The sequence below is a fragment of the Thermobia domestica genome, chromosome 16 (assembly GCF_964235325.1).
Source record: "Thermobia domestica chromosome 16, izTheDome1.hap1.1, whole genome shotgun sequence".
Classification (NCBI taxonomy): domain Eukaryota; kingdom Metazoa; phylum Arthropoda; class Insecta; order Zygentoma; family Lepismatidae; genus Thermobia; species Thermobia domestica.
In genome coordinates, this window is record NC_137469.1 from 104,355,190 (window position 1) to 104,369,278 (window position 14,089).

The 14,089-nt window shown below is 35.8% G+C and overlaps 1 protein-coding gene across 3 annotated transcripts in view; it reads right to left on the reverse strand.

Moving 5' to 3' along the window:
* IntS1 (integrator complex subunit 1) overlaps positions 1–14,089 on the reverse strand; it is a 105,108-nt gene that overhangs the window by 64,414 nt on the left and 26,605 nt on the right. For all 3 annotated transcript variants that reach the window (XM_081742886.1, XM_081742887.1, XM_081742888.1), the window contains exons 10-13: positions 13,046–13,192; positions 9,612–9,787; positions 7,203–7,355; positions 4,453–4,630 (exon numbers count right to left, since the gene is read on the reverse strand). In XM_081742886.1, the coding sequence (XP_081599012.1) occupies positions 4,453–4,630; positions 7,203–7,355; positions 9,612–9,787; positions 13,046–13,192 (654 nt within the window). The remainder of the gene's footprint in view (positions 1–4,452; positions 4,631–7,202; positions 7,356–9,611; positions 9,788–13,045; positions 13,193–14,089) is intronic.

The window sequence follows — 14,089 nt, forward strand, 5'->3', positions numbered from 1 at the left end:
TTTTTTATTTTTGATTATTATTACATGATATTATTGCTAGATTTCTTTTCCATCCACTATTATTCATTTTTCGATTAATATCCTTATCGACGAACCATTCCACGGATTTTTGTCCACTGCCGCTAAACTCTCCAGTTTTAACGTAGCAACGCTATTACGTGAACCTAGAAGCTGTCATGACGTGTACGTGACAGTCTTTTAGTTTCCTCTTCTTTAACAGATTTCGGACAGGCTACGGGCTTAACACGTGGTGATTAACGTAAACACTTCCAAATGAAAAAGCAATTATTGTAAGTACAAGTTATATAACAAGTTCTGAGAGCGCAAGCTTTTAGTTTTAAGAAATGCCTTTAAGATAAAAACATTTTTTTTAACGAATATTTGAATAATACCAGAAAACTTTTGTCTGCTGGGAAAAACACGTTCGTTCGCAGTTATTTTTTCTTCAACTTCTTTCTCTCTTGTCTACAGGAGAGTCAGCAAAAAGCTTATATTTCACTTTCCTCCGTGTAATTTTTCTCTTTTCTGGAAAATATGTAGTTTTTCACACTTGATTCGGAATTTCTTTTTTTGCAACTATGTACAGAGTGTTTCATAACTCCTATTCCAATGTTTGGGAGCTAAATCTACTTCTAAAAACAAGTCATATGTCTATGTAAAATAAAAGCTGAAGTCAACTTCGTTTGTAAGTTAATGCAGGTATATTTCGACTTCCCTTCACCTGCAATTTACGGCTCACTTTTGTGAGTAGAATCGCCTCCTAATTGTTGTAAAATGAATTCTAGAACAATTGTAACCAACAAAACGATAGCTAGGAGACAAATGTACATAACTGTCTACAATGTCTATCAGTTACATATAACTGATCCTCATTTCCTTTTCACCGGTGCCGGTTACGTAAACCTGTAATCAAACTTTCCAATATAAGGAAAAATACACTTTTGACATCATATAACACACTATTAGCTTTACAAGAAGCAGTATGAAAACTTTTAGACGAAGATGGAAGTAAATTAATTAACAGTACCCAATTTAGGATCTTGGTAACACTACGGATGGAACTTTTTAAAGGTGGTAGAGGATCTGGAATAATCTCTTCAGTAAAAGGTACAGCATTATAAAAAGCTTCTTGTGAAGCATTCTTACCGTTTCGACTTATTCGTATAATTGATTAGTTCATATGTAATGTGATTTCAATGTTTGCTTTTCCGCATACTGCGATGCTCTATTTCAGAAAATGCAGGTATATTTCGACATCCCTTCACCTGCAATTTACGGCTCACTTTTGTGAGTAGAATCGCCTCCTAATTGTTGTAAAATGAATTCTAGAACAATTGTAACCAACAAAACGATAGCTAGGAGACAAATGTACATAACTGTCTAAAATGTCTATCAGTTACATATAACTGATCCTCATTTCCTTTTCACCGGTGCCGGTTACGTGAACCTGTAATCAAACTCTTGGAGACAAGATAATGCAGTAAGAAACGGATTATATTGTATAAGTTGATCTTGCACGACGGTGCACCGACAACTGTAAAGGATTCAATCCCTAGTCGTAATTCGGAACCCACGCTTATAGTAAGTATCTATCGTCCTTCATGATCTCTGTTCTCGTGCACTGAGTTACGTTAAGGATAAAAAAAATTCCAATTATTTTCTTTGTCTTCGTGCACAGAGTTACATAAGAATGAAAAAAATCCGAATTCAACTTTTTTCTTTTTTTCTTCTGTTTGCTCTACACACTGACAATAAAGCACAATGATGTTCACCGGCATACAGCCCATATGACAACCGATTTTCAGCAGTCGTTTAACTGGGATGTGTTTGACATCCACTGTATAGCCCAGATCTTGCTCCGAGTGATTTTTATGTTATTACACTTCACGAAATTCCTGTTCGGTTAAGCATTTTCACAGTGATGACTAATTGCAGACAGCTGTCATACACTGCTTCCACTCTCAGGCGACTCACTTTTACGATATCGGAATACAAGAAGTGATTCCACGGTATGATAAGAGTCTGAATTCTACTAGTGAATATGTTGATAAGTAGTGTCACATGTGCTGTATCTGTGGCAATAAATGCTTCAAGGTCCCTGTGACTTCTTTGTGTTTACCGCCCTAACGAAATTTACTTTTTGGACACGTCTCGTACTATGTGTGTATAGTATATAGACAAAGGCCAATGTGAACACGGAAAAGTACTCACTTCTGAGAAATTATGGGAAATATCACTTCTCAGAAATTAAATAAATATAGATATAAATACAAAAAGGGCATTGACGTAATACAATTTAACAAAAACAGAGTATAATTGTAAGCTTCCCGAAATGCAACCATAACATGTACACAAACAGAAGTAAACTATAAATTCTTCTGTTTACCAGATAGGATGGGTAAGGGCAACGAAAGATACATTAAACAACAGTGCAATATGGACGGAACGTCAGTTTGGAGCCATATTGACCTCCAGAGTACCATGTTAGTTTCGCAAGTTGAGTTAAACAATTGTTCTCCCTAATTTTGTGGCAGCTCACGAGCTGCCTTTGGTGCACGATGACCAGAATTCGATTCCCCGTGGGAGAGTATCGCACGCATTAGGTTGGTTTATATCCTACTTACAATGTAGGTCTCATCCTATATAACCTCAATTCTGACGAAGGATGTTAGTGCAAATCAATCAGTCAACCAAAGTTAAAGAAATGCAATAGAGGAAGATAAAGGAGCGAAGAATCAGCGAAAGTATTTATAACCGTCGTTGTGCTCGACCAGTTTGGCAAGGAAGCATTCATTATACGATTCCTAATAGCAAAAATCCTAACATCGTTATCGTAACGTGTAAGCAGTATATGGTACGGTATTTTCCATGCCGTGGTATTTTCTCGGAGTTACAATATGCTGTATATTTCGTAAGATTTTTCGAGGGATTTCTTGGTTTGATAGCAGCGTCACAGAGCGTGGAATGAGATTATATATTGTATTGTGTAGGTGAAATGAATCGGAAGAAAAAGGAAAAATGAGATGGACCAGAGAAACTATTATTATTATTTTGTTGTAATAGACACAATAACCTCTGGTAACCATGGCTGTCCTCTTCTCTAATGTTTCGATATTTTATACGACACGAGATGACGCTAATCAAAATTCTATCGTGTAAAAGCTCAGCCAGTGTTTGGTGCTATAAAATATTGTACGGCTTTTATGACGGTATATTTACTATGAGCAATCGTACGATAAATGCTTCTGCATCAAATGGGCCTTATAGTGTTTCTACATGATTTCTAGCAAGTAGTTTGTCTTCTATATCCAATTTGCGATTCCTTTGTTTCTACCACGTGCTATGTAGCGCATATAATAGTAATTTGTATGAAATTAGTAACTGTAGTTCTACAAATATTTCATTTTATATATAAAGAAGTGTAACTCCTTGTAACGAACCAAATCGTGGCGGTTATTCATTAATAGGGGCACGAGTTTTTCGCACTAAGTATTTGAAAATTTCGCGTATCGTTTTTCATATTTCGCGTTATGTCGCATTTTCCAAATAAAGTTTCGCATTTTGTAGCTCTTGTGGAAAAGATATTTCCTGACATTTTAAAAATAGTTACTTTTATTCATAGATTACTACAGAAATAAACCATTAATGACCTAAAAATAAAATACACTGAATATTTCACTTGACATCGTAAATTTCACTCATAGAAAATTATATTTTTTAATCAAACTGAAGGAAAATCGGTAACTAAATTTACTATACGTAGGAAAGTTTTGCTGTCTTCTGAAAACACATAGGCACAAGTTACATTTAAGTATTAAACATAATCATATTACATGTTTCCACATTTTTCCCTTCATTGTTGTACGTTTCTCATTTATCACCAGTTCATGCCATTGGCTAGCTAATTAAATGGCTCCTTCCCATCCAGCTGCGATGGTGATAGCGATGGCGATAACGCGCAAAATGTTCTCTATAGCCGTGTTAGAATCACCCAAAATGCACCGTTCATGCCACGTTCTATCGTTCCGTCAGTGGAAAACTGGCGTTTTTAAATTGATGGAAACTTATTTTTAAAATTTCGTGTATTGTTAGAAATTTCACTCAAAACTGCTAATTTCGCGTTTTATCGCGCAACGGAAACCAACGAAAATACACATAAAATATCATAAAACGTAAAGAAACTGGAAATTACTTAATTCTGACTCATTTTGTTTTATCGCGCATCGCGAAAAGCTCGTGCCTCTATTCATTAACAAACAGTTGAATTATTGCCACAATATGCACACAACGATGAAAAGGGTTGACTGCATTTGTCTGCTTGTAGTTTAATGTCCACTTTCAGCACCAACATTGCATGAGATGTGGATCTGCAATATAATTTGAGATTCGAGGTCCCCCGGGTATGGTAATAAATTGTATTGGAATATTTTACGAACTAGAAACTGTACGTACCTGAGCAAGTAATAGACTTGTCTGTTCTGTAATTGTAGCTTTAGTAGATGCAGCAGCTAAATGGGACTCAAACTCAAGAATTTGTTGTTTCTCTAACGCTGTAATTTGTAATTCCTTTGCTCTGATTTCTTCAACTCGTTCTCCCATTGCCATAGTTGGAGGTGGAAAGGAAAAGTGGCTATAAAAATAAAATAAATAACTTCTCAAGATCTGTATATTTGCTATCGAATGATAAGCAATGCTAGCTAGAACTGAGAACTCTACTTAGTAGCAAAATGAGAATGCGTCTCGGTGTCTTCACAAAGTTTCAACACAATTCTGTGGCTCATATCGTGCATCACCTTTTGAAGAAAGTATAGGACAAAGAATGAGAGATAATGAGAAATATATACTATAAAATTAACAAACAAACAAACAAAAAAAAAAAAAAAAAAAAAGAGAGAAGTCTATAATACTAAACTCACGTTAGTGTTAGAGGAGTGTTCTGTCAAAATCACGTTTATCAACTGTTAGCTCTAGCATTAAGTCATTATACTACGTAATGGAGAAAAACAAAGAAAAAAAAAAGCGGGACGATTACTAAACGACCACGAAAATCGTTAAGTAATGTATTATTTGGACTGCCTGTATCGAGATTTTTTTTTCTCTTAATAGAAAATTATTCGAAAGCTATATTTATGATTCACTGTCAGTCTTCTTTAACTTTTTATTGATTTCATGGAAATGCTTTTGATAACCATGAAATAGTCACACTTTTATTTCTCGTATCTTCCCTTATTCGTATCGTAACACATTCCCTTATCCTCGTATATACACTTATTTTGTTTATGCCAATATAAGCCATTTCATAACCGCAAAATGCATTATAAATGCCGACGTGAAGTCTGATGTTACCGAAGTTACTCTTCTATTCCATAAAATATTTTTCAAAAAATTTCTTGGTGGTTTAATAGCAACTTGTATATCAAAATTCTCCGTAAAGGAACTTATCTGATATATTTGTAAAGTATCAGGTACGAAGAATTGCTTTTTCGGGGCTTTATTATCAGTATGAACTTATTGTCCTTAATAAGTTTATTCTGTGCTATTAAGAGCAAACAAAATGAAAAATAGCCGCTTTGGAAGTAGTTATTCTGCTAACAGCTGACTTGTATAATTTTGTCAGAAACTTCCACCAACATAGTATACATAAGTCTGTTATTGTAAACTTTTATTTATTTACATTTCTATAATCCATGTATTTTTGACAATTTGTACCAATTTCACCCTACATCTACTACTTCCTTGTCATATATTGGCGTTTTACTAACAGTATTGAAACAAGAAAAGAAGATACTTTTTTTTTTAAGTATAAATATGCACTTGTACAAATAAATGTACACTGCAGCTGTATAAAATATAAACTGTTTTATTGAAAGTGGACTGAATAAAAATCCGCTTATCAATTCTCTTATTCTATTCTTATACGAAATTTATTACACAATGAGATAAAGATTGCTAACGTAATATAAAATTAAAGTACAGATATTAACAGACACCCTGAAATAGCCAAGTATTTTTTAAAACTATACTAACGTACGTTCCATGAACATTAATGTCACCTAATTTTCTGGTGTTGTCTACATACATCAACGGATAGGATGAGAATTGTGATTATTTCAGGTCACAAGAAAATTCAGAGGAATATTTTTGATACCTCTAACATGTCCGCTAATCTTGACTGCACTTTCGTTATAGAAAACCAAACCATTTGGAGTAACGGCCCGATTTGTGGGCCTGAGCCTCTCCACGCCATCTGTTAGCGATTGGTGTTACTACGTCTAGCATAGTGACGAGAGCGTAGTGTGCGTGTCGTGTCGCCCTATCGCTAGCCCGTGTATCGGGAGTTTTCTAGACCTAGTGACCAGAGTTTGCCTTACAACGCTGGGTGGATGCCGAAAATTGGGGAAGCACCGGCAGGGAATCGAACCCGGGACAACGCGGACATGAATCCAACGCTCTACGGTGTCCCTTACTTTCGTTATGCCAATGGATTTATTCCTATTATTACATGTTTTCTTATTATTCGAAAACTGTTGGTCTCCCCTCCACCTAATAAAAATTGTAAATATTTACAATATTTACAGCAAACTATGTGAAAATATATAGCGTAATCCGGAGAACATGGGTTGTGAAGAGTAGAGGGTTTATATCTGAAAAGGCTGCACAAATTGGAGAACAACTGTGCTTTGAATAATAACAAAACAGGTACACAAATGGTATAAAAATATTTGTATGATAAAAAAGATGGAAGTCAGGATTAGGGAAAATGTTAGCCAAGTTGAAAATATTCCTCTGATATTTTTTCCTATAATCTAAATAACCAAACGACATCTGAAAAATTGGATGAAGTCATACCTTCAAGGAGAAGGTATGTACTGTTAATAATAATATGCTTTATTCTCTGCATTACACTCAAATATGAGTCAAGTTATTATTATTATTATTCACACTTCAAACTCTACTCCATCTTGTCGTTTCGCCTTCTTTCATAGTCACTATTTGCGTAACAGGAATACGGTAAATTTATACTTTTGTAAGTATGTACTGCACGCTGAAGAAATGGCTTTAAGTTAGTGCACTTCCATTCAACAGAATGTCACATTCTGAGATCTAGTTCAAAATGCTTTCTTGTCCGCGGTATTCCAATGGTATACTTAAAAATTACATCTACATTTTGGAAATTCAAAACGCAGAAATACAGAACTTACTTGGTAATACACATTTCCATAAACGTTCGAAGAGTAGGGTATTTATTCCAGGCTTCGCTTCCAATAGTAGCGGGATTGTGAGCTGAAAGGACTAGAAGCATTACCCAAGCTTTCCAGTAAAGATTTGAGATTGCCAGTTGAGGTGGACAGTATCTGAAAATACCAAATACTTTTATTTATTTTTACCAAGAATATATTAGTACCATATGTCATGTCAAAACCGTAGATTATGCGATATAATTATCATTTGCCCAGTATATCCTTCAAGTTCAACAGGATGTTCAATAAATTTTCGATGGAAAGAGTCCAGAATTATCCTTGTGAATATTTTTATCCTTGATAATGATGAGCAAAAATTAGAACTTGAATATTGAACATACTGTTGGAATTTGAAAAGTAAATCAGATAAGAGAGAATTATAATACTCTTCATATAATTATGTTTCGTTAACTACCAAAATAATAAAGTGATAAATAGTTGATGAATGCATAGGAAACACTCTATGAAAATCTAAGCGTTATCATATGATGTTTTTAATGGCAGCTTCACAAGGTTCACGCTAAATTTGTTAGATGGGTCAATGTCACACCGCAAGCGCGCTAAGTATTAAGAAGAGTTGGAGTTGAGTTGATTTTGAGTTTAACGTTCCTTCCAGCAGGGAGGCTATACGAGACGGGATCTACTGATTAACGAAGAATCCGAACCACATGCGCTCCAGCCGGGAATGTAACCCGGGTCTCCCACGCCAAAGGCGCGTACGCTAATCACTTAGAGACGACGAAGCTCTAAGCATTAAGAAAACTGTTGAGTTTCATGACAGATAGTATAGTGGCCCAATACCAAGGGCGCCGATCCTGGGGGGTCCGGGCCCCCCAAAGCTCATGTGGGCCCCCTATTGTATTTATGAATATACAATATTTGCCATAATTTGAATGCAATTTGTCTTAAAATTCTCATATATAAACCTTCTGCATCTGAATTCCCCCCCCCCCCCAAATTTACAGAGAAATCGGCGCCCTTGCCCAATACTAGAACAGACTTCTTTAGTATGCAAGATCTCAAGATGATAAACAGAAATGTGAACGTTTAAGTACTTCCGTTTTCTTCCACTTTGTCAAATCCTATCACTTTCTTCATTTTTACTTACATTTATATCGAAACCTATTGGACGTATTAGTGACAATTCTCACTGAAAATTTTAGCAACTACTATATGCATGGTAGCAATTTTGCAAATATCTCATTGCGTTCACTTGCAATATATAGTTCATGTTAGGATTACGATATGCTGGTATGAATACTATTTACTTTTAGGTTATTGAAAGTTACGCACAGAGAATTTATATATATCTTGCAGTAGAAAATCTGTATTTTGAGCTGACTAGTGATTAATGAAAATGTTTAGAAAAATATTCTTCCTAGATGGATAATTTGGTGATGCCATAATTATTGCATGAATACTAAAACCTCTTAAATCAGTACACATGTTCAATCTGGACGCATATCACTGGAATCAAGTAGATATAGCTACGTACTGTAACTCTTGGAAATAAAGAAACATGGTCAATGGATACAAACATGGCCAACTTATACAGATTAACTACCAGTACTATGATCTTTTGCTTTAATTTCTTCACTCAAATTCTATGATCGCCGCTCAAATTAAGGGACGTTCGTTAAAACAGAACGGAAGGACACTCAACGAATTGTATTTTGTAATTGTTCAGCGCGGTGCATATTTAATAACTAAGCAGAAAAGTACTTACCATCCTACAGCAAGGGAAACGACTTAAAAACAAATGGTGTACCTAAAGTCAATACATATTTATCGCTACTTAGAACAGAGTGATGTTTCTCTAATAGATGATTTTACGTAGCCAAACGCAATGTAGTCACAAAGAATCAGTGTTACTAAAACCCAAATTTTTTTTTTCGACGGATGCAGGCTTGCGGGAACGTTGAAATATCTAGAAAATCTCCATGGCAGTAAGTAGTTTCTCTACTTTGTTACAGAATATGATCCCCGCACGTGTTAAACTGTAATGTGTTGGGCGTTATTCCTCCTTCCTACTCCACCAAAATCCTTCGATAGAATGAACATTAAGATATAGCAAAAAGTAAAATGATAGCCACGGCTTGCTGATATTTTATAGTGTGTTAAAAACAATTTTTCTCATAAATTTTGATATTTATAAACTTTCCTTAAAAATACACTTTATAGTTTACGAAAAGGACACATTCAGCAAAACTGAACAAGTTAGTGTTCAACCTGCTTTTGCGGAATTGGCTTGTACATGGGTGTTGAATATTCAGCTAAAATAATCGCCGAAGATAAATTAAATTTATGCAATATAAGATAAGTTTTATTCTTTATTAAAGTGAATATATATATATTAAAATAAGTACTTACCCTGCCGGCAAAGTAATATTCTCAGGATGATGATACGCACACAAATTAAAAATGAGATCAATTATCTCTAACTTATCAACTTCCAACATTGGAAATCCTTCGCTTTGTAATGCTGCTGCTCTTTTTACAAGCTGATCTGCGAGTTCCAATATATCAGGAGCAGACAGTGGTCGTTCCTGAAATTTTCCACCACATTTTATGCAACGAACATACATACACAATTCATTTAAAATAAAATTAGAAACGAGAGTTTAAGAACATAAATTTGTACACAGTAACCCCTGACTTGCGTGACTAATGCGTTCCGTAAACCTTTAGCTAAGTCAAATTTGTAAATTATTAAGTATCGGATGGCGCATGAAAAACCGGCCCGCCACAGACAGGCAAACTGCGCATTATCGTTTATTGTTGCGACAACTTTTTTTTATCGTCTATTGTGGCGCCAACGTTTTTGTAGCGTGTTATCAGTTTTCAGTAGGAAAGCCGTAAAGACTTAAAACGTATGAAGTAAATCTCAGCGAGATATATTCTCTACAAGAAAGAATTGCAATACTGGGGGCGTACATGTCTACCGGTTCATTTAAGGAAACGCAAAACATTTTTGCAAGGAAGTTTTCTGGCGTTTTCGTACCGGAAAGAGCAGTATACAGGATTTGGTGAAGAAGTGGCGTACTACAGGTAGTGTGGACCCCCCCCCCCCAAAAAAAAAAATCCAGCTCCGTTTGTTTGTACACCTGCTGTGATCGCGGATATTCAAGAGCGAATGATCCAGAGTCCAAAGAAGTAGACACGGAAATTGTCGTATAACAAGTGAACATTTCGCGTAGGTCTCGTAAACATGTCTTAAAAGATCTACGGATGAAGCCGTACAAAGTAATATATGTCCGAGAACTGAAGGAGGGAACCAAGGATAAGCAAAAACTTGAGAATTACTGCACGTGGTTACTTGAAATGGTTCATAATCGAATGCTGGACCCAATGCTGTATTTTATGAGTGATGAAGCCTGGTTCCATTTGACAGGACATGTAAACACCGAAAACAGCAGATACTGGTCAACAACCAATCCCCATAAGATTCATGAGGAACCTCTTAACGATCAGAAAATAGAAGCCTGGTGTGCTGTGTCAGCAAGTCGGATTGTGGGTCCTATATTTTTTGAAACAACAGTAAACAATGATGTGTATATGTGAATATTTGAGGAATTATACGCGCAGTTGACGTTCCATGAACGTTCCTATGCATTCTTTCAACAGGATGGGGCGACCTGTCACACTTCACGCGAGTCACTAACACGAATTCATGAAGGATTCACAGAAGAAAGGACTGTCAGCAAAGGATTGTGGCCGCCGCGTTCGCCGATCCTGACCACTTCTGACTTTTATCTGTGAGATTATCTAAAGGGAAGAGTATACGCAAATAATCCAAAAACATTAGAAGACTTGAAGGACAATATTCGTAATGAGATCTTGGCAATTGATGCGGCAGCATTGCGCAAAGTGTATAATAACATGTTAGTGCACGCACAATAATGCGTTGAAACACAAAGTGGTCATTTTCAGCATCTACTGTAAAAGAAACAAAATCACTTCAGTAAATAAATAAATAAAGTAAGTAAGTGAAGTAAGTGCATTTCACTAACCAAATCTTTGCGCTTTGTATGTATTTTTGAATATGCTCGTGACGTGCTGGGTCGGTTTTTCGTGCGCCACCCGGTATAACTTCATAAGAAACTGCATTATATATGTAACTAACTGAAATACCCATTCTTCGCGTGGGTCAGATAAAATACCTATGTGAACAAACTGAACAACGAAAGAAAAAGATATCAGTCATTTTGGATTATTTTTATATGTCTCGGTAACCCCCTGCAGGTGACCCCGTGCCCGCATACAATGGTAGGTGAATTTGAAAGCCTACGCTAATGAAGTGTCATCATTGATCTCAGCGATCGCGAAAACTATGGATTTGACACACATATCGGTATTTTGGATTATCTTTACATGTCTCGATATCTCACCCCAGTGACCCCCGGCACGCAGCTGAATGGAGTGAATTTGGAAGTTAATGCGATCGGAGTTTCACCATTGATCTCACCGACCGTGAAAACTATGAATTCGAAACTAATATTGGTCATTTTCTACAACTTTTACATGTCCCGGTAACCTCCTCCCTGAGACCCCCTGGTTCGAATTTTAAAAAAAAAGAGAAAAACCCGCTTCGTCTTGGTCTGGGGCCTGGGCCAAAATTTGGCAACTCTTCGTCCACTCGTCTGGTCCCCAAGCCGCACACAGACAAACAGACACACAAACTCTTTATTTTATTTATATTAGATTAAATTACTTACATAGTATTATTTTATAAATGAAATATCATGCAGCAGTATTTATTCGGATATAAACCATAAAATTATGAAAAATATAAAATTATATAAAAAATGACAGTAAAATTAAATATTACTATTGTGGACAGAATTTGGATTTAAACGGCATCGTAAGTTTCACTCTTCATCTCAGCGACCAAGAAAACTATATCGGTCATTTTCGATCATTTGTATATATATATCCTCCTTCCCTTCCCCTACGTTGTACCGTCAAAGTGAAATGATAAAAGCACTCCCTGGCCCGAACTTCATCTAGGCTGAAAATTTGATCGAGATCGGTGATTCAAGCGGTGCGAAGTCACATGGTGACTTTCATTGATATATCTATATATAAACTCATTTTTGTTGGAGAGTATGGATTAATGTTTTCGTCTATTTTTTCATTATAGAAAATGCCATTCGTTCAATAACAATCTACATTTTACAGAAACGGAACAGCTTAAATTGTAACTAATAAATTACAATACATGTATGAGAGAAGCCATTAATTAAAACAAAGTAAATTCTGAATATTAGTTCAACTAATTTAAAATGTTATAAAATCGAATTGTCATTACGATGCTAGAATGCAGAATAATACTGATAAACACAACGACAAATGAAAATGAATACATAATTTTTCGATTACATTTGTCTCTCAATAGAAATAAAATGAAATCTTTGAGTTTTACGTCTCACGGTTATGTCGGCTAGGCTAAAGGAGACGATGATGATGAGAAATGAATGAAATGAAGAAAGTGGGAGGAAACGGGAGAATCCCGAGAAAACCCATGCACAAGGTGTTTGACCACCACAAAGTTCACTTGGTGGAAGCTGGGATCGAACCCGGGACCCCATGCACCAGTGGGGAACGCTCTACCACTGAGCCACCGCGCCCCTGTCTCTCAATAGAGAATTAAGAGAGACTTATTAAATGTTCGTATGTACTATTGTCCTGTATGGGGTAAATAAACTGGTTCTACTGAAGTCAGTTAAGAATTTGTTGATTTGTGAATTAGTATGTAATTTTACGTAGAAACCTGACTAATCCCATATTTAAAATTAGTTAATTACCTTTGAGTGACCAATAATAAATATCCTTAACAACGTTTCCTGAAGAACAGGAACTTCAGATGCCAACCGTAACATCATCGATCGATCACTCTCAATTGGCCAATTATCTTTATTGTAGTAGTGTTCCGGTTGTTCCATAAATAGAACCTGTAATAGAAAAAAACAACATGCTTACTTTATGTTTACAGTATTTATCGTAAAAATTAACATCATAGGTGAACTCGTAAATCGGAATGAAATGTATAATTTGGATATACTCGATATATTCAAGTCCAAACCAAATAAATAAATAATGATATTGTGAACAGATCAGAGTTGTTTACGAATGTTTATCTATAAATATTTGTTCATGAATATTCATCTGAAAATGTATGCTTTACTCGAACTTCGTTTTGAATATTCAGAGTTCATTCATAGCTTACCATATCTTAAACATACAATACACTTGATCTTTCACTCCATATCTTTGTGTAGCAGCATCATCTATTCTCTCTTTCCCGATTTGAAGGCGTGGTTAAGTAGTAGAACTTCTGATATGACACATCTTAGTTCGATAGGAAGTTTGTGGTGAACATTTGCATTTGATGAGTTGTGAGGGGAAGGGAGACAGTTCTCTCGTTTATTATTATTAAAGATTCAACAACTGAACCAGTTTCTATAGTAAAAACAGTCCTTCTTCTTCTTCAATTATTCCCCACTCAGGTGGGATGTGGTGTGGGATGGTGAAGAGAGTTCATCATAGTGATCTATTTAATGCCACTTAGGCATTCATTTTTTTCCTCTCAAATCCTCGTCCACTAGATCCTGCCATCTTCTTTTAAGCTTGCCTCTCCTTCGCGGTCCAGATGTCTTAATTTGCATGATTTTTCTCCCCACATATTCATCATTATTTCTCAGGACATGTACATACCATTTCAATCGCGATTCTTGCACCTTCATTCCCAGTTTCGTAATCTCTGTTGATCTGATATATTCGTTCGTGATGTGGTCCTTTCTTGTTACTCTACACTATCCTTGTTACTCCACCTCAGGATTCTCATTTCT